The sequence below is a fragment of the Leuresthes tenuis genome, unplaced genomic scaffold (genome assembly GCF_036924035.1).
Source record: "Leuresthes tenuis unplaced genomic scaffold, fLeuTen1.0.hap1 SCAF_18, whole genome shotgun sequence".
In the NCBI taxonomy this organism is placed as follows: domain Eukaryota; kingdom Metazoa; phylum Chordata; class Actinopteri; order Atheriniformes; family Atherinopsidae; genus Leuresthes; species Leuresthes tenuis.
The window spans coordinates 208907-229661 of record NW_027325372.1 but is presented as its reverse complement, the minus strand read 5'-3'; the positions used below and the strand labels follow the sequence as shown (position 1 = coordinate 229661).

General features: G+C 47.6%; 2 protein-coding genes across 5 annotated transcripts in view; one reads left to right on the top strand and one right to left on the bottom strand.

Moving 5' to 3' along the window:
• Positions 1 to 9466, bottom strand: part of ext1c (exostoses (multiple) 1c) — a 61213-nt gene extending 51747 nt beyond the window's left edge. Inside the window, exons 1-2 of one of the 3 annotated variants that reach the window (XM_072370989.1) lie at positions 9199 to 9466; positions 669 to 1921 (exon numbers count right to left, since the gene is read on the bottom strand). In XM_072370989.1, the coding sequence (XP_072227090.1) occupies positions 669 to 1615 (947 nt within the window). In that variant the 5' untranslated portion in view covers positions 1616 to 1921; positions 9199 to 9466. The other 2 variants (XM_072370990.1, XM_072370991.1) reach the window with 2 other exon arrangements.
• Positions 9467 to 11719: 2253 nt separating this feature from the next.
• On the top strand, positions 11720 to 20033 carry LOC140275123 (probable thiopurine S-methyltransferase). 2 transcript variants are annotated; one of them, XM_072370523.1, is made up of 9 exons: positions 11720 to 11933; positions 13521 to 13643; positions 13759 to 13851; positions 13932 to 14064; positions 15900 to 15952; positions 18974 to 19048; positions 19139 to 19224; positions 19323 to 19367; positions 19457 to 20033. In XM_072370523.1, exons 1-9 carry the CDS (start codon positions 11869 to 11871, stop codon positions 19573 to 19575), a joined length of 792 nt encoding a protein of 263 aa, XP_072226624.1. In that variant the 5' UTR covers positions 11720 to 11868; the 3' UTR covers positions 19576 to 20033. The 2 variants fall into 2 exon arrangements, with proteins under 2 accessions (XP_072226624.1, XP_072226625.1); XM_072370524.1 differs by having other exon boundaries at positions 11721 to 11846.
• Positions 20034 to 20755: the final 722 nt, after the last annotated feature.

Below are 20755 nucleotides of genomic sequence, written 5' to 3'. Positions count from 1 at the left end.
AAACTAGTTGGTGGGAGTATCAGCTCATAAGCAGCAGAGGAGCTGTTGGCGGGTTTTTTAGGTCAGTTTGAATATCCAAACTGGGCCTTTGTGAAACCAGCAAAGAAACCCGGACCAAACAACATAATCAGAGAAGAGAAGAAGAACATATTCTAATTTCATCTGTGGCAGGAGTCTACGAGACACTGAGAAGGATCTTCTCCAAAAGCCGAAGAACACCCTCAGACTGCTTCACCCAAAGAATAAAACACCCTTACAGAGGGTTGTATGTCCTGGACCTTTATATAGGAGAACCCAACTTCACAGAAGAACCAAAACCTCAGGTCCAGGCTCAGCAGTTCACCTCCATCTGCAGGAGACGGGGCACACCGAGGACAGTAAAGTCCACATTCTGGTTCCAGAGGAGAGTCTATGTTAAACTGGAGGATCTGTGGTCTCACCAACCTAACAACGACAGCACTGAGCAGGAAGTTTCCCAACCATTCACACCCTTCAGATGAGAGGTGAAACATCTTCAGAAGTCCAGCTGACCTTATTCAGCTCTGAAGAGCATTTCCTTCTTATTGGTGATGCTGTAAAACATCTGTCTTCTCCACGGAAACATCTGTGCTGCCATGAAAGCAGCAACACCCAAAAACAGCTGTGTCACCTCATCTCTGACGTCTTACCTCTCGTACTCCAGGTTGTCGTGGTCGCAGCGGGCGTCTTTGTGCTTCTCCCAGTCCTTCCCGTGACGGCACGTGGTCAGCGACACGATGTCCTTCCCGTTGTGGATGTGATGAAGCGCGTTCCTGGTGTCTGAGCCGATGCCCGTCAGGTAGCGCTTCCCTTTGAACATCAGCAGGTACTTCCTACGAGGCGGCGTGGAGTTCCTCACCAGCCAGCCCCGCTCTCCGCCCTTCTGCGGGTGATCCTTGGAGAAGAGCGGGATGGAGACGTCGAAGCCGGGCCTGAAATGTTCTGTGTTCAGGCTTGCTTTGGCTAAGATGGCCTGTCCGATGTTGAAGCCCAGGTCCTCGGTGTAGTTGGGCCAGGTGCCTGAGTACAAGTTGAAGATCAGGTGGTTCCGCCCGTCGTTCCACAGCGGGTAACCACGGATGCGTTCATCCATGTTGGGCACAAACTGTCCTGATAGCTGATCCCGGTCCAAAGTGTCTATGCCGAGCACAAACAGGCAGGCCTCCCGCGGGTCTGGTGTGTAGTAGCGGGACTCAGCTATGGATGTCAGGATCTTCCTGTAGCTCTCTGACACATGGTCGCTTTTCTCCGACGGGTATATGTAGACCCGGAACCCGTCCCTTCCTCGGCGCCGACACCGGGAGAAGTCGAAGCACGTCTCCATGCGACAGCGGCTGTCTTTGTAGATGGTAGACCACGCCTGGCGCCGCTGCCGGGGCGACTCGGCCATCCCCGGATCTGTCTGGAGCTCATCCAGGTGGGCGTAGCAGGGTAAGAAGGCCCGGTCGGTCCAGTTGGGCCAGGGCCGCACCACATCCCCCCTCTGGCGTGTCAGCAGGCGCAGCAGCCGGAGCTGGACGCCTCCGCCCCAGTAGAAGAGGACCAGCCAGGAGCATGCACACAAGCCCAACAGAACATACTTCTTCCGGGCCTGCATGGGGGCTGTCAGGGTCCGCACAGTCTGAGTCTCTGTCCTCTGACCCACCCGGCCCGGCAGCTCTGCAGCTGGTTCAGACTTTGACCTCTAACAGAGACACATGCTGGCCTCCGAGCGGGGCTCAGTCCACTGCACCATGAAGGATTATCCACTCAGAGTTCTCTCTCAGTCGGCCCGAGTCCTCCCCATCAGACGCGAGAATCAGCCGCTCTGTGAGCATTGCCTCTGCTGAGGGTGAAGAAGGCTGATTCCTCTGCGCTCGCAGGCTGAGCTCGATGCCTCATGCTGCTGTGTGCAGGGCCCCTCCTGCAGAGAAACAAGCAAACACATCAGTGCACAGACAGAGCACTGCTGTCTCTACAGATGCCATGACTAACACGTCTCATAGCCCAGTGACTCCAGGCTCTTATTTGGACAGCCTCTCACATTTGGTTAGACGTATGCAATCTGCACCCCACAATCACACTTATTACACACAGTCACACAGCTGGGTGACGCTCAGAGGCTGCCAGAAGGCTTCAGCTGGACCCAGCTGAGAATAGGAAACTCCAACCATGCAGGAGCCCCACCCTGTGAAGGAGATGGATATTTCACGGGATCACGCCTGCTGTGATGTGCACCGACCTCTGCAGCGGACAGAAACGCTGCCCCGTACGGAGAAGGAAATCAAACAGAACCACAGAAGATGACGGGTTTCTGTGTCACATCTGCAAACTGCCAACGGTTTTTCAGCCTCATATTTTTCACAAACATCCCCTCATTACAGAGGACAGCCCACAGAGGTGGACAGTGTTCTGACTGCCAGCTGCAGCACAAAGGCAGCTTTCAGACCTCACCTGGCCACGCTCTCCTCCTCGGCTTCACATTCCTCCTCCCAGCTGTACCTGCTAACAGCACCGCAGTGATGAGGCCAGCAGCACACTCTGGTTCCTCTAAGGGGAAGTATGGGGGCTTCAGCTTCTCATTGGCCTGTGTTTCTCTGAGTGTTTTCAGTTCATCATTCAGCATAAGCACAGACTTCTCATTCTGCTTATTAACTCAGGTAAAAAGGTCCGAGTATGAGCTCAACATTTCTGAGAAACCAGTGGAGGTGTGGAAGGCCAAATCGGGTTCCTCCCCCTGTCAGAACCACAACTGAACTGAAGCAAGTTTCAGATAAAAGCTACTCTGTTCAACGTTACCTGAGCCCCGTTTGAAAAATATGTGAACTGACTTCTTCACCACACATTCTGTTAAAAATGGCCAGTCAGCACCACAAAGCCCGGCACACTTCTTCTCCATGACCTACAGTCTGTGAGGAAGTCGTATTCTGGCCACGTCTGACACGGGTTTCTGTAAAGGTCAGAGATTCAGAGCAGGAATGTGGTTCTGTTGGTATTTTCCAGGCAACAATCCAGACAGAAGTTCCTAAAGCTCCAGAAACAACTTAAATTAGAACAACCTAAAATCACTGAAAGCAGGAAACTTTAACCAGGATCTTCCCTTAAAGACCTGCTTCCACCAGCCTCTCAGGGGGTTGTTTTGGGTCTAATAACGAATAATTTAGGGGTTTATAAAGTATTGTTGAAATGAATTTAATTGAAGATGCCCATCAGCCCTGACATCCACCTCCTCACCTCCCAACGGAAAAGGAGGAGCAGCTGATGCTATGTCAGGCATTTTCTGGGAGGGAACGTCTGATTTCTCTGAACATGTCGGGTGGTTCTGGCCCGGGTGGAAACATTCAGGCTGAACGTGAAGCCGTAACCAGCTCAATGATGACAGGAAGCAGCAGAGAGCAGAAACATGTGGAGACACACATGGAGGTGTGTGTGTGCACGTGTGTGTGCACGTGTGTGTGCACGCCACACAGACAGCCCAGCCTGGTCTTCACTGGTGGTTTCTGGCTCAGTCAGAGTGGGGGAGAAGACGACACTTGGGTTCCCATTTCATGCTCCTCATCAATAATTCACTCTCTTCTTTAGTTAAGGCATTGATTTTCCTTCCTTTATTCCTTCCAGCTTCGCCTGCTCTGCCAGCAGCAACAGTCCGACCGCAGTCTTCATCAGGATTCACTCTGCAGGGAGACGTCTGTGTGAATTCTCTCCTGGTGATTTGTGGTTGTGGGAACAGCTGATGGCAGCAGGGTGTAATAGAAAAATGATGGAGGGGATCGTTATAACTGAGGTAATGATGATGAGGATGATGAATCAATTCTTTTCTAATCTGATGCCAAAAAGAGAAATAGTCCCACACAACATTTCTGTTTACTGAAGTGTTTCTGCTCTCTTGGATCAACATGAACTGAAACTATCTGAGAAAGTTTATGAAAACTAACTTCTGTTTAACACCAACTCAGAGCTTGAATCAGAGACAGGTGAGCTGTGCAGGTGACTGGGACAAAGTCCCCGATATACTTAAATATCTTAAAGTATGACGTTTCTTTGTTTGTTCGTGTTGTGGCTGACGTCATGAACAGCAGCCAATCAGCAGCAGGACGCCTTCATACAGGCAAGAAGTGGTTCAGAGATGGATCCTTCCAGCTGGGGACTGACTGAGGGAGGAACAGGGTTCAAGAAAAGGTCGGGGCTGCACCTCCTTCCACACCTGCCGTCCTCTGACTGCAGAAACAAAAGAGTTGTCTCCTTTAAGAAGCTGAAGTGAAAAGCACAAAGCAATGATGGCTTTACTGATGCAAAGAGTCAGCAGCACAGAAGGTGTTAAGTTGGCTACTTTTAAGTAAGTGGGTCTGTTTATGCATGGAACTGTAAAGACTTTGGTCTGCAGGATCCATTCTGAGGATCGCGTCTTTATTCAGAGTAACCTCTAAAGATCACATCTCAGTCTGTTTCTCCTCCACAGAACTTCCAGAGTAGAGCAAATCTTCCTCTACAGCATGGTGTCTGATAACACCCACTGACTGCGGATTGACTCAGTCCAAAGACTATCTTAAAATGAGAGAAGAACAGAGTCCAGATCAAAGATCCGTTCACTGCGAGCGGGTTTCATTCTCTCTGTGAAATCCATTTCTTTATCATCTCTGATCTCTGAACCAGATTTGACCATCTCTGCCTCCAAACTAATCCAAAGGTAACCCGATAACAAAGGTGACGATCACAGATGGCAGAAGAGCCTTCCTCAGAGGAGATGCAACCTACTGTCGGGGTCAGGTTTATCCACAGATCTCATTTAAAGCAAAGTGCTGCACAGCTGGATAAAGTCAGTAACTAAGAACAGCAGTAAAATCCAGTAAAACGTGCTAAAATGTGAATAAAACATAACCCAACAGACAGCAGGAAGACAATAAATCAAATAAATGCAGAGCTCAGAATAAAATAATCTCAAAGGATGTCAGACTGGAGCTAAAAGCCAAGAAGAAGAGATGAATGACTGAGCTGTACAGATGTGGAGAAGTAAACCCTTCCACAGATCGTCTGTTTGCAGGTAGTTTCTGGGATGTCTCAGAGCATCTGGCTGGTTTCCCTCAGAGCTCTGACTGGGCTGTGAATGTGGAGCAGCTCGGTCAGGAAGGCTGGTGCCGGTCCATTTAAACCTTAAAGTGAGCAACAAAATCAGTCTGAAACCAGGCTGAGAGCCAATGAAGGGAAGAGAAGAGAAGTCATGTGATCAGGCTTTTAATCCCAGTTAGAGAGGAGCTGCTCAGTTTGGACCAACAGACTCTGTTTATTCTGAACTTTAAGTCAGGAGTGAGTGCTTCTCTGAGCTAAAACCAGCCTGATCTCTGGTAGCTACAGCTAGCTGTTTGACTTCCACTAATCACTGGAACAGAGACAACATGGACCCAGATATCAGCGAGTCTCTGCAGACTGGACCTGAGCCCAACCACTTCATACCTCCTGCTAACAAACAGATATCCAGATGAACAACTTACATGTTGATGAGGAGGTGACAAACAGATCAGGGATCAGCTCCAACCGGCTCCGTCAGTCCTCTAACAAACATGCAGCTGTTACCTGAACCTCCTCTCAGTCATAATCCTGACGATTTTCATCAAACCAATCTGTAATTATCCTGTGTTTGTACAGTAGCTTTACTGTTGAAGGGATAGTCGGCCACTCCCTCCCTGATGAGCCTTCACAGGCAGCTGGGATTCATTCAGAGCAGAGCCGTGGCAGCCCAACAGCTCCTGCTGCCACTGCTCCACCTTCACAGCTCCATTACAACAAGACAAAAAGAGACATTTAACCCCTAAAGCTGGAAGAGTCTTTAACACCTCCAGAACCAGCCAATACCTGCTCTGTGACTGAGCCCAAACTGAAGCCTCCTCAAACCAAAGCAGAACATGAAACATGTAACTGGAACAGTCACCACCGCTTTTACCAGCCAAGAACAAGCTCCCTTCCACTGTCTGTTAGTGTCTCACAGATTTACAGATTAGAACTTCCACAGAGGGCTGAGTTTGGAGCATAAATGTACTGAATCCGGAGGAGGTGGGAAGCAGATACGGAATGAGTCAGAGGTGATGATGAAGGCCTCAGCTGCCTGCATATCAGCTGATGTTCTTCATCACAGCACAGTTCAGGGGAGGGAGGGGCGGCAGCTGCTCTTCTGATGGCCTTCTGCAGGAAGTCCAGCGTTGGTCACTTCGTGTTTCTCTCCACCAAACGGGATGTTTTCAGGAGATTTCTGTCACTCAGCGACTGATTGGCTGTTCCTTCCTGCACTGAAGCGCTGCAGAAAGCTCGTGATCACGGGCCTGAAGCAGCAGGAACAGAGCTGAGGGGCTTTCTGCAGTCAGGCTGATAGGAAGATGTTTCCCTCTGAGGTCAGAACCAGGAGCTCTGTGTGTTTCCAAACTACTTAAACACTCATCTGGTTTGTGTGTTTTCGTTGGAGACGTCCTGTTCAGCAGAACCACGAGTTCTGGAGAAAACACACATCTTGTGGTGAGGTGAGCAGCACAGGCGAGCTAAAATTAAAGCTGTGATTACAGCCTGAGAGATGGGCTCTTTGTGTTATTCCAGTCGCTCCCAACATTCCTCAGACTCACAGAGAGAAGAAGCTGAAAATCCCACTTTACCTCAAACAGCAGAGCTTTGTTTTCTGCTTCATCGCTCAATAATCAGTCTGAAAGCTTGATTTAAGGATTTAGAGAAAGTTTCCATCCAGCCGCCCAACACATACAGAACCGAACAGATCTGTGTCTTTATCGGAGAAACCATGAAACATGCAGACATTCCACATTAATCAGAACCTTCACTGGACCAAACTGGATCCAGTGGACATGGTTCTGATGTGAGTCAGGCCTCAGGGTCAGTAAACACTCTGCAGAACATGTGACCTTCATACAACATCTGTAACACAGCTGGATGCACGATTTCAATCTTTAGGTCAGCCTTTAGAGAAAAATAACTTTTGGCAGATTTCAGTGAGAAACTCTGCTGTCAGCATTAAGTTCTGTTGGAAGGACAGAGGCCAAGTAGAACCGATCCAGAAGTCCAGGCTCAGTGTGAGTCAGGGGAGTTCGGATGTGTTCCCTGAACAGGCCTCAGAGGGACGCCCTGCTCTGGCAGCAGCTGGTGGCAGTCTGGACCGAGTCGGCCCGGTTTGTGGGGACGGCAGAACCAGACGGGGTTCCTGAGAGGAACTCGGAGGTCCAGAAGAAGCATCAGCCTGTATGACTGAGTTTAAACAGCTGCTGCAGGCCCAGAAGTCTCTCTGTAGGCAGCATTAAGGACTGGATCTGATTCAGTTCAACTTCCAGAGCTGTCAGTGGTTCCAGTTATTTATTTAGATACATTTATTTAGATTTCCTGCCATTTAATTTCCATTTCTCTACAGAACGGTGCACAAGTTGACTTTTTCCTGCTTTGTTCTCCAAGAATAACTCCAGCTGCACCACAAAACCAGAAGAACCACCTCACCTACAGAGTTTCCTGGTAACTGATAAGCTGAGGGCAGTTCAGCACCTCAAGCTTCATCTGTGGAGCCGGAACCAACCAAACATGGATGTGGACCGGGTCTGAGGTAGAGCAAACTCACACAGATGTGGCACACTGCAGCAGCCTCTGAGCCCAACAGAACTTTAAACATTCAGCTAATCTGACCCAAGCCTGAAGCTGAGCTCAGAACCTTCTTTATGTAGAACGCACCAGTTTGTCCCCACAAGTACAGTTTGGACCTTCTGAATGCAGAAAACACGCATTTCTGTGTTTTTTACCGGGTTAAAATGATCGCGGCTCATATTTCTCCATCAGCCAACCACCTCAGAACCATAAGGCCCGTAAACTGGCTGCTTTACCGGGACGTACTCATGGTGTGGACAGCAGTCGCCTCATAAAAGCACACGTGCACGGCGTTTACCTCCAGCTGAACGCACCGTGCACTGCGTTTACCTCCAGCTGAACGCACCGTGCGCTGCGTTTACCTCCAGCTGAACGCACCGTGCGCTAAACCCGTTACAAACCTGATTAATTACATCTTCACAGGGGCCGATTAACCAGGGAGGAACGATTATCTGAGCTTCTGAAGCAGCTGACCTCTGACCTCAGGAGGAGACCTCAGGATAGCGGGTGTTTTCGGCGTGCCGCCCCCCAGGCTAACCCAGTCAGGGGCAGGGAACCACAGCAGCTCTGTCTCCTCTCACTGGAAACCCTCCAGCCGGTGAGAGCTTTTTATTCTGGATCAGTGGGGGCCTGGAACCGAAGGCCCACTGGGTTCTGTCGGATCCATCAGAACCAGCAGCAGCATCGGGCTGTGACATCACGCACCTGCACACCTCCACGTGCACAGGCAGAGGATGGTGGTGCTGCCTTCAAAGCTCCCAGCCCTGTTGGAACTTTCGCGTTATTTCTGATTCAAACCTCCCGTGCACGAGCACCGATCGTGCCAACGCGCATCTGCAGCTTCCTGGCTCAGTTTCAGTGTTCAGAACAAAGTAGACTCAGCAGCAGAAAGGTTCCTGACTGAGGCTGGAAACAGGCCACCTGTTCAGCATACCTGTCACTGACACACACGCGCACGCTGCTGCGGGTCGCGGATCTGACCTGAGTGGAGTTTCTGGAGTCGTCGGTTCTCTTGGAGTCCATGAGCTCAGACCCCGCGCTGATCTGCGATCTGAGCCTCTCCGCTCCGGATTTGCGGTCCTACCGCACACGGCGCGCACACATCCGCACTGTCCAGCTGGGTCCGGAAATAGAGTCCAGGCGAATCCGCCCGTCCTTTAAATTACCCAGAAGCCCGGAGATACCCCCCCCTCAGTCCGAACACAGAACCCGGAGCACCGCTCCCCGCTGGACCGCAAACCCGACCCACAGGGACGCGCACAGTGGGCTCGGTGCTGAGTTCCGGTTTCGCTCACCTCACTGGTTCTTCAACCTTTAAGTTGGCCGTGCGCGCTGTATCCATCACTTCCGACTGGTGACAAAGGTGCGCTACTGAGCGCGCGCATTTGCTGTTATTTGTGTAGCCGCAGCGTGTTCGCGCATAAGAGTGTGAGAACACAATGAAACTGAAAGCGTCCCTGTGAATGTGTTCGGACCCCAGAGCAGAGACACGTAACTGTACAAGCAGAACCAGAACCACCTGCCAACATGCCAGTAACGAACAGAACCCCCCCTCCCCGGCAGACAGCTCCTCCTCACCCGCTGCTGAAGCGCGCTCCTTCGCTCCTCGCCGCTGGTTCTCCTTCCGACACCGCGGCCGCACATTGGCGGTCAGAACCGGATCAGTTCTACGTGCAGGCGCGGCTCCGTCCGGATCTGACTGGTGAATTATAAATGGTCCATTTTCCACATCCACGACAGTTCGGGCTCGACCCGCCTCCGGGGGAAGCTGATTGGTTCAGAGTCTCCTCATCACACCGTAAAGGCAGAACGCACATCTGGATGCGGCCGCACGCAGCTGGAGTTACGTACAGCAGCTAACCTGACGTCAGGCTGCGTCACGACTCTCCTGTGGTCAGAAAGGTTCAGGTCTTGTGCGAAAATCTGTTCCCCTGAAATGATCTGTTCCCCTGGTGTCGGGGGCGCGCACAACAGCCGGAGAGGCAGATTCTACAGTCTGTGCGTCATTTCTGATCAAGTTGTCGGTAAAATGACAAAACGTAATAATTTATCGTGTCAAGGTTGTTATTTTATCTGTGAACCTGAAGTATAAAACGTGTTTTTGACACAGTTTGGTGTTTTTTACGCTGAGAGAACCGTAGTATTTTCCACCTTGAGTCGTGTTGACTTGAACGATAGTTTAACAGAAACAGTCAGTCGTGTTTATTTCCTCTTACTGCTGATATAAAAGGCTGAAGCTCGGTCTGCTGGACATGAAAAATAAAACCTACTGCAAAAATGACTTGGGGGAACAGTGAGAAAATCCCGCTGGCTGAAATAATCTGTTCCCCAAGTAACTTTGGTAATAAAAGAGCAAATGTGTTCAAATTCACAGGAATAGTTGAGTATTAAGAGTGGAATAAATGACCCAAAATTAGAGATGATCGGCTACGCTTTGTCCGAGATGTGGGGGGGGGGACAGAATATTTCAGAGCTGAAATAATCTGTTCCCCCTTTAATGTTTTTAAACACTTTTTGTATTTGAAGTTGTATTTGTCATGTCCAGCAGACCGAGCTTCAGCCTTTTATATCAGCAGTAAGAGGAAATCAACTCGACTGACTGTTTCTGTTAAAATATCAACAAGTCAACACGACAAGTTGGAAAAGACTACGGTTCCCTCAGCGTAAAAACCCACCAAACTGTGTCAAGGACACGTTTTATACTTCAGGTTCAAAGATAAAATAACAACTTTGACAGAAATTATGTACAGACTGAAGAATCTGCCTCTCCGGCTGTTGTGCGCGCTCCCGACACCAGGACAGATTATTTCAGGGGAGCAGAATTTCGCACAGCACCTGTTCTAGGTGTGACAGTGATCAGGTTATAACAACATCAGGTCCGATGGGTTCGCTCTGCGGACCCATCATCCAGTGCATGTGAGCCCTAGCGCTCACAGCGGGATTTGTGGCCCAGCAGCGCCACTCTGCGTCCCACCTGACGCCGCACCTGCCTCCAGGTCTGCACGCGCAGCTTCCTCAGATACAGCAGTTTTTAAAACATCAGTTTTGTTTTTGAGTTCTCTTCCGGAGGAGTGTTGGCCTCATTTTCTGATTATGAAGGTTATTCATGAAATTATTTATTAAACGATTCATTATTCAAATAAATAATTTAATCATTCAAACACATTCTAGTTTTATTTGATAAATATTTTATTTGATAGCAAACTCCGTGTGAAGTTAGCCGACTGTCACAGAGCACGGAGTAAATAAGCTGCAGTTTGCTGCTCATAGTTTTGTGCAACTTGGCAGGATATCTATAAGATTTTCACAACTTTTAGTAAGATGGACGTTCTTACCGGAGTGAATAAGCTGCGCTGCAGCGGCGGGCATAGATGATGTCATCCCAGTAGAAAGCCCTCTATCAGCCCCCCCATAGCCCCCAATAACAACAACACAGCAGCTCTGAGCTAACAGAGCTATGAGCTAACAGCAGCTATAGCACACGTTCATTCATTCATTCTTCTTAAAGTATTGGTGAAATAAAGACAGATAATGCCTTATTTAGAGGCTGCATCCTCTAAGCCCCGTTCACTCCGTTATATGGATCTCCAGTTATCTAAATATCTTCAGAAGGACGCCGACTTTCACCAAACTGTTCTCAGTGAGCAGATGAACGTATTTCATGCAGAAATAAGGTTTAAAAATACCGGAGTTCCCCTTTAAGCAATCATTATAAGTAATAATGATAATGAAATTAATATTAATGATAGAGCTGTAACATTTGTGGCGTTTAAGTTGTGTTGGACTGTTTCCGTTACAGAACATGTCGGCTGTAGTTTGTGGTGATTGTAATGCTCAGCAACGCATCACAGACCTCAGACATGAAAGGACAGCCTAACAACTTCCTTTTTAAAGGATTTGAGTAAAACTCCCCCACAGAAAGACTGTTTGGTGTGGCTTCCTGCTGCTTAACTGAATAGATGTCTGATTTCCCAGTAACGTGAACGCAGCATTAGACTCCTCCCAAAGGGACCGAAGCTTTATTAGCTCTGAGTTCAGACTTTCAGGAACAACTTTCCTTTGAAGCGGGGGGACTGCGCTGGGGGCGGGGACAGCGCGTGACAGGAGGGCGGAAGTGGAGGAGCAGAGCGGTAGCCTCACAGACCGAGCTGAGGTCCGAACCTTCAGGCTAAGCTGCCTTGCATTGGTCGGGGTGGCTGTGGACGAATCGTCTTCACTTCGCAAAGGTACGTTGCAGCTCAGATAGACATGTGGGGCTCAGGTGTGCTCCGTACAGGGCTCTGCGTGATGTTGTGTCGCGTGGCTGTTGTCAGGTAAGTGACACCGTCATCAAAGTGTCACAGAGCCGAAGTATTAAAGGTTTTCTCTCCCAAAAAGACCAGGGCTGTGTCCGAAATCACCCCCTAACCACCATATAGTGGCCACGCCATTTTGGAGTGGTGTCCGAATGTTTAGTGATTATTGATATTTGCTGTATGGCGTACTGAATGTATCCCAGAATTCACCGCGAAATGTCGTGAACATCTGTATCAAATATGCCTACTTGTCTTGTGACTTTTGTACTTCCGACAAGTCCATCCGAGCAAGTGCACGAGTACGTACTTGGTCTTGCGAAACGGACGAACCGGGGCAACATATCCCATCATGCAACGTTTCGCCTTCGCAGCCGGTTGGGAAAAGTTCGTTTTTCCGGTGAATTGCTCGTAGTTCGCCGTTGGATGACAGGCGCGAGACAAATTCGTGAGTTGTGAAGCAGTTCAACGGCCACGAAGGCAGCTTATTCCATTCTTATTTTATTACACATTTCAAAACAAGGCCATTTAAATGGCTTCCTACATTCATTGTTAAAAAACGAACAGCATATAATTAAACATTCCAGGAGGGTAAACTGTAACCTGCTGTTACTAAAGAGCCAAGGGAATAAAGTATGAAAATACGCTTAAATAGTAAAGAAAATACGAAAATAAAATGACGGGACAGAACTCTTTTTAAAAAACGCAGTAGAAAACGTGTGTGAGGCAACGTTAATGTGGGACGTTTTAATTGTACGACAGTGATGACGTAATTACCAGCGTCAAGAGTAGCGTCGGAAAGATTTTTCTGTTGGGCTCATATAGTCCACTACATTTATTTCCCTATGTAGGGAATGAGTGAGTGATTTCGGACACAACCCAGGAGAAACTCCTCCATGCATTCATCTCCAGGAGACTCCATCACTGTAATGGTCTTTTAACTGGACTTCCCAAAAAGAGCATCAAACATCTGCAGCTCATCCAGAACGCTGCTGCTGGAGTTTAAACCAGGACTCAGAGATCTGAACACATCACACCAGCTTTAAAGTCTTTACTCTGGCTTCCAGTCAGTCACAGAATAGATTTTAAAGGCTGCAGATGGTTTACAAATCCCAGAATCTGTGATATGTTCAGAGAATATAAACCCAGCAGAGCTCTTAGATCCAAGGACTCAGGTCAGCTGGTCCAGTCCAGAGTCCAGAATAAACACAGAGAAGCAGCATTTAGCTGCTATGCTGCAAATAAGTGGAACAAACTGCCAGAGATAGGGTTAGAGATAGGGTTAGGGTTAGGTTAGATTAACCCAGAGATTAAACTGTCACCAAATGTTTTTAAATCCAGGTTAAAAACAGTTCTTTTCTCATGTGTCTCTGCATGAAATCTGCAGGATATCTGTTAACTTATCCTTGTTTTATTCATTTTATTTGCTTCTCTTTATATTCTTTTATGTACTTTTAAAGCTTCTTCTGCTCCTGCTGCAAAGCTTTTATTTTACGAGGCACTTTGAATTGTTCTGTGCATGAAATGTATGATATAAATAAACCTGACTTGACTTGGTGTGTGTGTGTGTGTGTGTGCACGTGTGTGTGTGCACGTGTGCGTGTCCAGCTGCGCCCAGACAAACGTCAGCAGCATGTTGGGGCAGCAGGGCGAGCGGGTCGTTGCTCTCTCAGAGTGGGAGGACTGCTGGCAGGAGGGCAGGATCGGCTTCCACCAGCCAAACGTGCACAGGTAAGCAGCCAGTTTCTGAAAGAGTTCACGTGCGTTATCAACCTGAAACAGGTGATTCCAGGAGTCCAAAGGTCTGAACAGGAAGTGATGTCATCGTGGTTCTGTTTCCCAACAGGATGCTGGAGAACAACGTGGATAAAGTAGTGAGCGGGCGGAATGGCGTTCGCTTCTTCTTCCCTCTGTGTGGGAAGGCCGTGGACATGAAGTGGTAGGAGGGCGCCGTCTGATCACACCTGTCGTGGTTCTGTTGGGCCACGAGTTCAGTTGCTGCCGTTTCTGCCCTCTCAGGTTGGCAGATCTGGGTCACTCTGTGGTCGGCGTGGAGGTCTCTGAAAAGGCCGTCCGACAGTTCTTTGAGGAGAACAACATGACGTACAGCGTGGACTCGGTGCCCACCATACCTGGAGCAAAGGTGTACAAGGTGAGTGGGCCGAGGAGTCGGAGCTTCCTGTTTCTGGGTCACATGGACTGGGGTCATCCTTCAGCTGGAAGGTTGCTGCTTCAGATCAATAATCTCCTTAATTAAAACCTGATTCCAAACTAAATTAAAGGGCTTAATGTGCAGATCAGCTTGTTCAGCAGCAGGAACAAAGATGGAAGAAGAAGCCTCAAATCATCTTTAAAATGGATCCAGCTGAGAGAAGCTCAGCAGCCAGACCACCTTTAACAGTCCACTTTAAGTTCTTCTCTTTAAAGAAGTTTGACCAAACCGTGACACCACAGAAGAAGACGGGACTGACTGAGTAACAGCAGGTAAAACTCGGTCATTCTGGCGCCATCAGGGGGAAGTTTCCTTAAACAGACCGACGCTGCTGAGCCGTTTTACAGTCTGAGGGTCAGAGATGATCTGTGACCTTTAAAGTCTAAGTTCTTTATATCCCACATTTCATCTACAATGAAACATTAAAAGTACTTAAAAGAAAAATAAATAGAAACCAGTAAAATGATTTAAAAATGTCTCCATTTGGTGACAGTTTAACCTCCTCTGGCAGTTTGTTCCACTTGTTTGCAGCATAGCAGCTAAATGCTGCTTCTCCAGGTTTATTCTGGACTGGACCAGCTGACCCGAGGCCTTGGATCTAAGAGCTCTGCTGGGTTTATTTTCTCTGAACACACACAGAGGCCCCTTAACCCCAGCTGCTTCATCTGTAGCTTTTAAGGAGGTCAGACTCCGCCCACCTCTGTTCAGACTGCTCTGTTCTCATGACACAGACTGACAGTAACAACCATCTGAATGTTTAATGTTCAGCTCCTCTGACACCTTCATACACCGCGACAGCGCCCTCCTGTGGCGAGCCTTCAGCAGTGCATCTGTTTTGCCCCAGACACACACATCAGAGCATTGTGACACTAAGCTGACAGAGAAATGACCCTGTTGAAGGTGTGTCTCCCAGCAAAAGAAGAAAACCGTTTCATACACGAATGAATGGGATTTATTTCTTCTGATCGGCACACTGATAAAACCCAGGTTTACTTCCACCCATCCACTGCTGTCACTGAGGCTGTAACAGGAAGGAGAATCGGCGTATATTTGAAAATGAGCATAAATAATAAAGTTTATTAGGGGACCTGAACAGCTGCCTCTGGCTGGGTCCACCGGGTTCAGGTCTTTTTAAATGTGATTCATGTCCCTCACACCAACAGATAACTGATCTGAGTCCCACACCAGGACTTCTGAGCTGCTGTAAGACCTGACACACCTCACTGATGATGGTGTGAGCAGACTGAGGGCTGATTGGCTGAAAGTTGGCTTGAATTACCGAGAGGACAAGCTCGGCAAAGTCTGCCTCAACACTGGAAAAGTTTGATTTTCAGCTGCCTTTCAAAGCTAAAGGACCAACAACATAACAAGTCCCTTCAGTGTGTAAAAGTGAGGGATGGAGCAGATTGATCAGCTGGTCAACAGAAAGCAGAACAGATCTGAAGGGCTGGGGTTCATTTAGTTTATTTACTTTGATTCTGGTTTCCATCAATAAAATCAACGCAGGAAGAACTCATCAGTTGGGTAAATAAGGACCACAGTATGTGGCTGAGTGAGTGTTGGTCCTTCAGTGGCCTCAGATTCTGTTTGAGAAGTCTGATCTGAACCTTCACTCCAGCTTCAGTTCATTCAGGATCACAGCTGCCATCAGGTGAGGGGCAGGTACACCTGGACGGGTCAGAGAACCATGCACACGCACGCCAGTCATCAGTAAACCTGGCAGCATGTGTTTGGACTGGACCCGGAGAGAATAATGACCTGTGTTTGTCCCACAGAACTCAGAGAAGAACATCTCCCTGTATCAGTGCGACCTGTATGATTTCTCCAGGTGAGCTGACACTTTTCAATTCAATTCAGTTTTATTTATAAAGTTCCAAATTACAACAAATGTCATCTCAAAGCACTTCAAAGATACAGTCCAATTCATTGTTATACAGTCATAATCAAATTCCAAATTAGTCCAGTTCATACAGAACCAAAAAAAAAAAAAAAAAGTAGCGTTGCTAAGGAAACCAACAGACTGCACTGAAACTTCCCTCTGATCCAATCACCCATCCTGAGCTGCACGAGGCGACTGTGGAGAGAAAAAACTCCCTTTTAACAGGAAGAAACCTCCATCAGAACCAGAACCAGGAAGAAACCTCCATCAGAACCAGAACCAGGAAGGGTCCATCTGCCTGGACCAGCTGGGGCTGAGAGGACAGGAAAGAGGGGACAACAAGCAGCGTAACACCAGGCCAGAGACACCTGCTGAGAGAGAGAAACACAAGTTAATGACAGCAATGATGTCATCTGTACATGGAGGGAGGAGAGGTGCATCATGGGAGCTCCCCCAGCAGGCTGGGCCTATAGCAGCAGAACTATGGGATGTTTCAGGCTCACCTGAGCCATCCCTAACTATAAGCTTTATCAGAAAGGAAAGTTTCAGCCTGATCTTAAAGGTAGAGAGGGTGTCTGCTTCCTGAAGCCAAACTGGCAGCTGGTTCCACAGAGAGGGGCCTGATAACTGAAGGCTCTGCCTCCCATTCTGCTTTTAGGGGCCTGATAACTGAAGGCTCTGCCTCCCATTCTGCTTTTAGGGGCCTGATAACTGAAGGCTCTGCCTCCCATTCTGCTTTTAGGGGCCTGATAACTGAAGGCTCTGCCTCCCATTCTGCTTTTAGGGGCCTGATAACTGAAGGCTCTGCCTCCCATTCTGCTTTTAGGGGCCTGATAACTGAAGGCTCTGCCTCCCATTCTGCTTTTAGGGGCCTGATAACTGAAGGCTCTGCCTCCCAGTCTGCTTTTAGGGGCCTGATAACTGAAAGCTCTGCCTCCCATTCTGCTTTTAGGGGCCTGATAACTGAAGGCTCTGCCTCCCATTCTGCTTTTAGGGGCCTGATAACTGAAGGCTCTGCCTCCCATTCTGCTTTTAGGGGCCTGATAACTGAAGGCTCTGCCTCCCATTCTGCTTTTAGGGGCCTGATAACTGAAGGCTCTGCCTCCCATTCTGCTTTTAGGGGCCTGATAACTGAAGGCTCTGCCTCCCATTCTGCTTTTAGGGGCCTGATAACTGAAGGCTCTGCCCCCCATTCTGCTTTTAGGGGCCTGATAACTGAAGGCTCTGCCTCCCATTCTGCTTTTAGGGGCCTGATAACTGAAGGCTCTGCCTCCCATTCTGCTTTTAGGGGCCTGATAACTGAAGGCTCTGCCTCCCATTCTGCTTTTAGGGGCCTGATAACTGAAGGCTCTGCCTCCCATTCTGCTTTTAGGGGCCTGATAACTGAAGGCTCTGCCTCCCATTCTGCTTTTAGGGGCCTGATAACTGAAGGCTCTGCCTCCCATTCTGCTTTTAGGGGCCTGATAACTGAAGGCTCTGCCTCCCATTCTGCTTTTAGGGGCCTGATAACTGAAGGCTCTGCCTCCCATTCTGCTTTTAGGGGCCTGATAACTGAAGGCTCTGCCTCCCATTCTGCTTTTAGAAACTCTGGGAACCACAAGGAAACCTGCAGCCTGAGAGCAAAGTGCTCTGTTGGGGAAATATCCAACTGTGAGATCTTTAAGATGTGATGGAGCTCGGTCATTAAGAGCTTTATATGTGAGGAGAAGAATCTTAAATTCTATTCTGAATTTAACAGGGAGCCAATGAAGAGAAGCTAAAACTGGAGAAACATACTTAGATTTATGTCTGAGATGTTTCATCGACTGTACCGGGGGTGCAACTAACTACTTGAGACAGGATGGTCCTGATTTTAATGATATTACGAAGGTGAAAGAAGGCAGAAACCTGTTTTATATGTGAGTCAAAGTCAAATAACTCCAAGGTTCCTCACTGTAGAACCAGAAGCCAAAGAAATACCATCTAGAGTAACTATATAACAGGACAATTTCTCCCTGAAGCGCTCAGGTCCAATGAGAACAACTTCAGTTTGTCTGAATTTAGAAGCAGAAAGTTCTGAGTCATCCAGGTCTTTATGTCTTTAAGACAGGCTTGTAGTCTGACCAACCTGTAGGTTTCATCTGGTTTCATAGATAAGTACAGCTGAGTATCATCAGCATAACAATGGAAATTTATGCCATGCTGTCTGATAATGTTACCTAATGGAAGCATGTACGAAGTAAAAAGAATGGGTCCAAGCACAGAACCCTGAGGAACTCCATGACTTACTCTGGTGTGTGAGGAAGATTCTTCATTTACAAGAACAAACTGGAATCTATCAGATAAATATGACTTAAACCAGCCTAATGCAGTTCCTTTAATCCCAATAACATGTTCAAGTCTCTGTAACAGAATGCTGTGATCGATCGTATCAAATGCAGCTCTGAGATCCAACAGGACAAGAAACAAGTCCGCTATCAGAGGCTAAGAGGAGATCATTGGTAACTTTCACCAGTGCTGTTTCTGAGCTATGATGCACTCTGAATCCTGACTGAAACTCTTCAAACAGATTATTTCTATGTAAATGATCACAAAGTTGAGCTGCTACTATTTTTTCAAGAACTTTAGACCCTTAGATTGGATATAGGTCGATAATTAGCCAACACTTCTGAATCAAGAGTAGGTTTTTTAAGTAAAGGTTTAATTACAGCAACCTTAAAAGTCTGAGGTACATGTCCTGTCAACAAAGACCGATTGATCAAATCCAATATGGAAGTATTGATTAAGGGGAAAACCTCCTTGAACAGTCTGGTTGGGATTGGGTCTAAAATACAAGTTGATGGTTTAGAAGAGACTATTGCTGTTGTTAGCTCAGAGAGATCAACTGGGCAGAAGCCGTCTAAATACAAATCAGGTTCTAAAGATACTTCTAAAGCTGCTGCACTTAATGCAGGTTAAACTTCCCTAAGTGACTCTTTTTCTCCATCACAGCTCTGTTGAGGGTCAGTTTGGAGCGATCTGGGACCGAGGATCTCTGGTGGCCATCAACCCAAAGGACCGTGAGAGGTGGGATCAGATGGACTTCAGCAGAGATGTTGATGATGTACAGAAACACTTAGGAGCGTTTAACTGTTTTCTTCTTCATGTGCTTTGCAGGTACGCGGCTCTCATCATCTCTTTGATGGCCAGAGACTGCAGATACCTGTTGGACACGTTTCTGTACAATCCTGAGCTGTACAAAGGTATGTTTGAGAGGAGAAGGTCCCACACATGCAAACTGATGTTCATTTTCCTTCTAAAACGGCTGAACCTGCCACATGTTCCATTCTTTGTGTCGCAGGTCCTCCATTTTTTGTACCCGATGAGCAGGTCCACGGGCTGTTCGGTAAGTACCGCCGAACCACTCGGTTTCTGATGACCAGAGAACGAGGAGGCAGCACTGATTATTGGTGATTTCTTGTTCTTTTCTGTCAGGGAGCAGCTGCGACGTGGAGCTGCTGCAGTCGGTGGACGCCATGACAGATAAGCAGCGAGCGTGGGGGATGGATTCCTTCACTGAAAATGTGCACCTCATCACTCTGAAGAGCAGCTGAACACCGAAGCCTCCAAAGTTTGGACCAAACACAGAGAATAAATCATGAGAGTGCAGCAGTGCTCAGTTTTAACAGGTGAAGTTTTTAGGGTCAAGAATGAAATTAAACCAACAGAGAAACTGAATTTCCATGAAAGATCCACAGAAAACAGTTTAAAGCTTTTCATACTTTCAACTTTTATATTTACACAATTTGTTTGATTCTGGTTGAATTCTCGACAATATGCTGGTGTCTGTACAGCGCCCCCCCCCCATCAGGAAAAGCTGGGATGGTGGGAAAAATGCAAATAAAAAAAGGAGGATTCCTACATTTCCTTTGATTTTATTTCATTGTAAATCAAAGATCCCGAGATATTTTAAGGTCTCATGGATTTCATTTGGTTACATACTTTCATTTTTACATTTCAGACCTGTAACACATTCCCAAAAAATACGGGACCGGGGCAGTTTAGCACTAATAACGAGACTAAAACTGACACCAAGAACAAGCAGCCGGCACTTCTCTGTCTCCTCACATCAGCAGAGTCTGGGAAAACTACAGCACAAAGAAATTTTATTTTATTGTTGGATAAATTTTATTATCCAACAAGGTTTTAGCTCAGTTATTGACTGTTTTAATGCGTTCTGACTCAAAAAGCTGAGTTTCATTTTAAAGCATATGGATTGCTGTGTACTGAGGTAGCAGGCATCATATTCTTCTTCTCACACACAGAAGTGTGTTTCCATACAAAGAAGTGTTATTGAACCACTGCCATTGCGTCACAGAATCAGCTGCAGGTCTCAGGAAATAATCAAGGAGCCAATCTGCCCATGACCTAAACTCTCTGCTGCAGAGACTCTTTCTTACTTTCCATCTACCCAGTTCAGTGTAACTGCAAACTTCAGCATCATCTCAGAGCCTCGGGTCGGAAACGCATCTTCTACAGATTTATGTCTGAGATGTTTCATCGACTGTACCGGGGGTGCAACTAACTACTTTCTGAGGGGTGTGCAGACGCATGACTGGCACGCCCCATTCTTAACCATTCAATAATCAGTCTACAGTATTCGGATTACTGTAATCAGGTGATAATAATGAGGTGAGGGTAATCAGATTACTGTGATAGAGTAATCAGATTACTGTGATAGAGTCATCAACTCATTCTGATGTTGATAAAGACCTGCTTCCAAACTCTGGCCTG

What these genes read in the sequence shown, in the direction of transcription:
- LOC140275123 (XM_072370523.1), top strand. Translation starts at nt 11,869, where the DNA reads ATGTGGGGCTCAGGTGTGCTCCGTACAGGGCTCTGCGTGATGTTGTGT. An exon ending in AAGGCCGTGGACATGAAGTG is followed by an intron (nt 13,852 to 13,931) that starts GTAGGAGGGCGC and finishes CTGCCCTCTCAG; the next exon opens with GTTGGCAGATCTGGGTCACT. An exon ending in GACCTGTATGATTTCTCCAG is followed by an intron (nt 15,953 to 18,973) that starts GTGAGCTGACAC and finishes TCTCCATCACAG; the next exon opens with CTCTGTTGAGGGTCAGTTTG.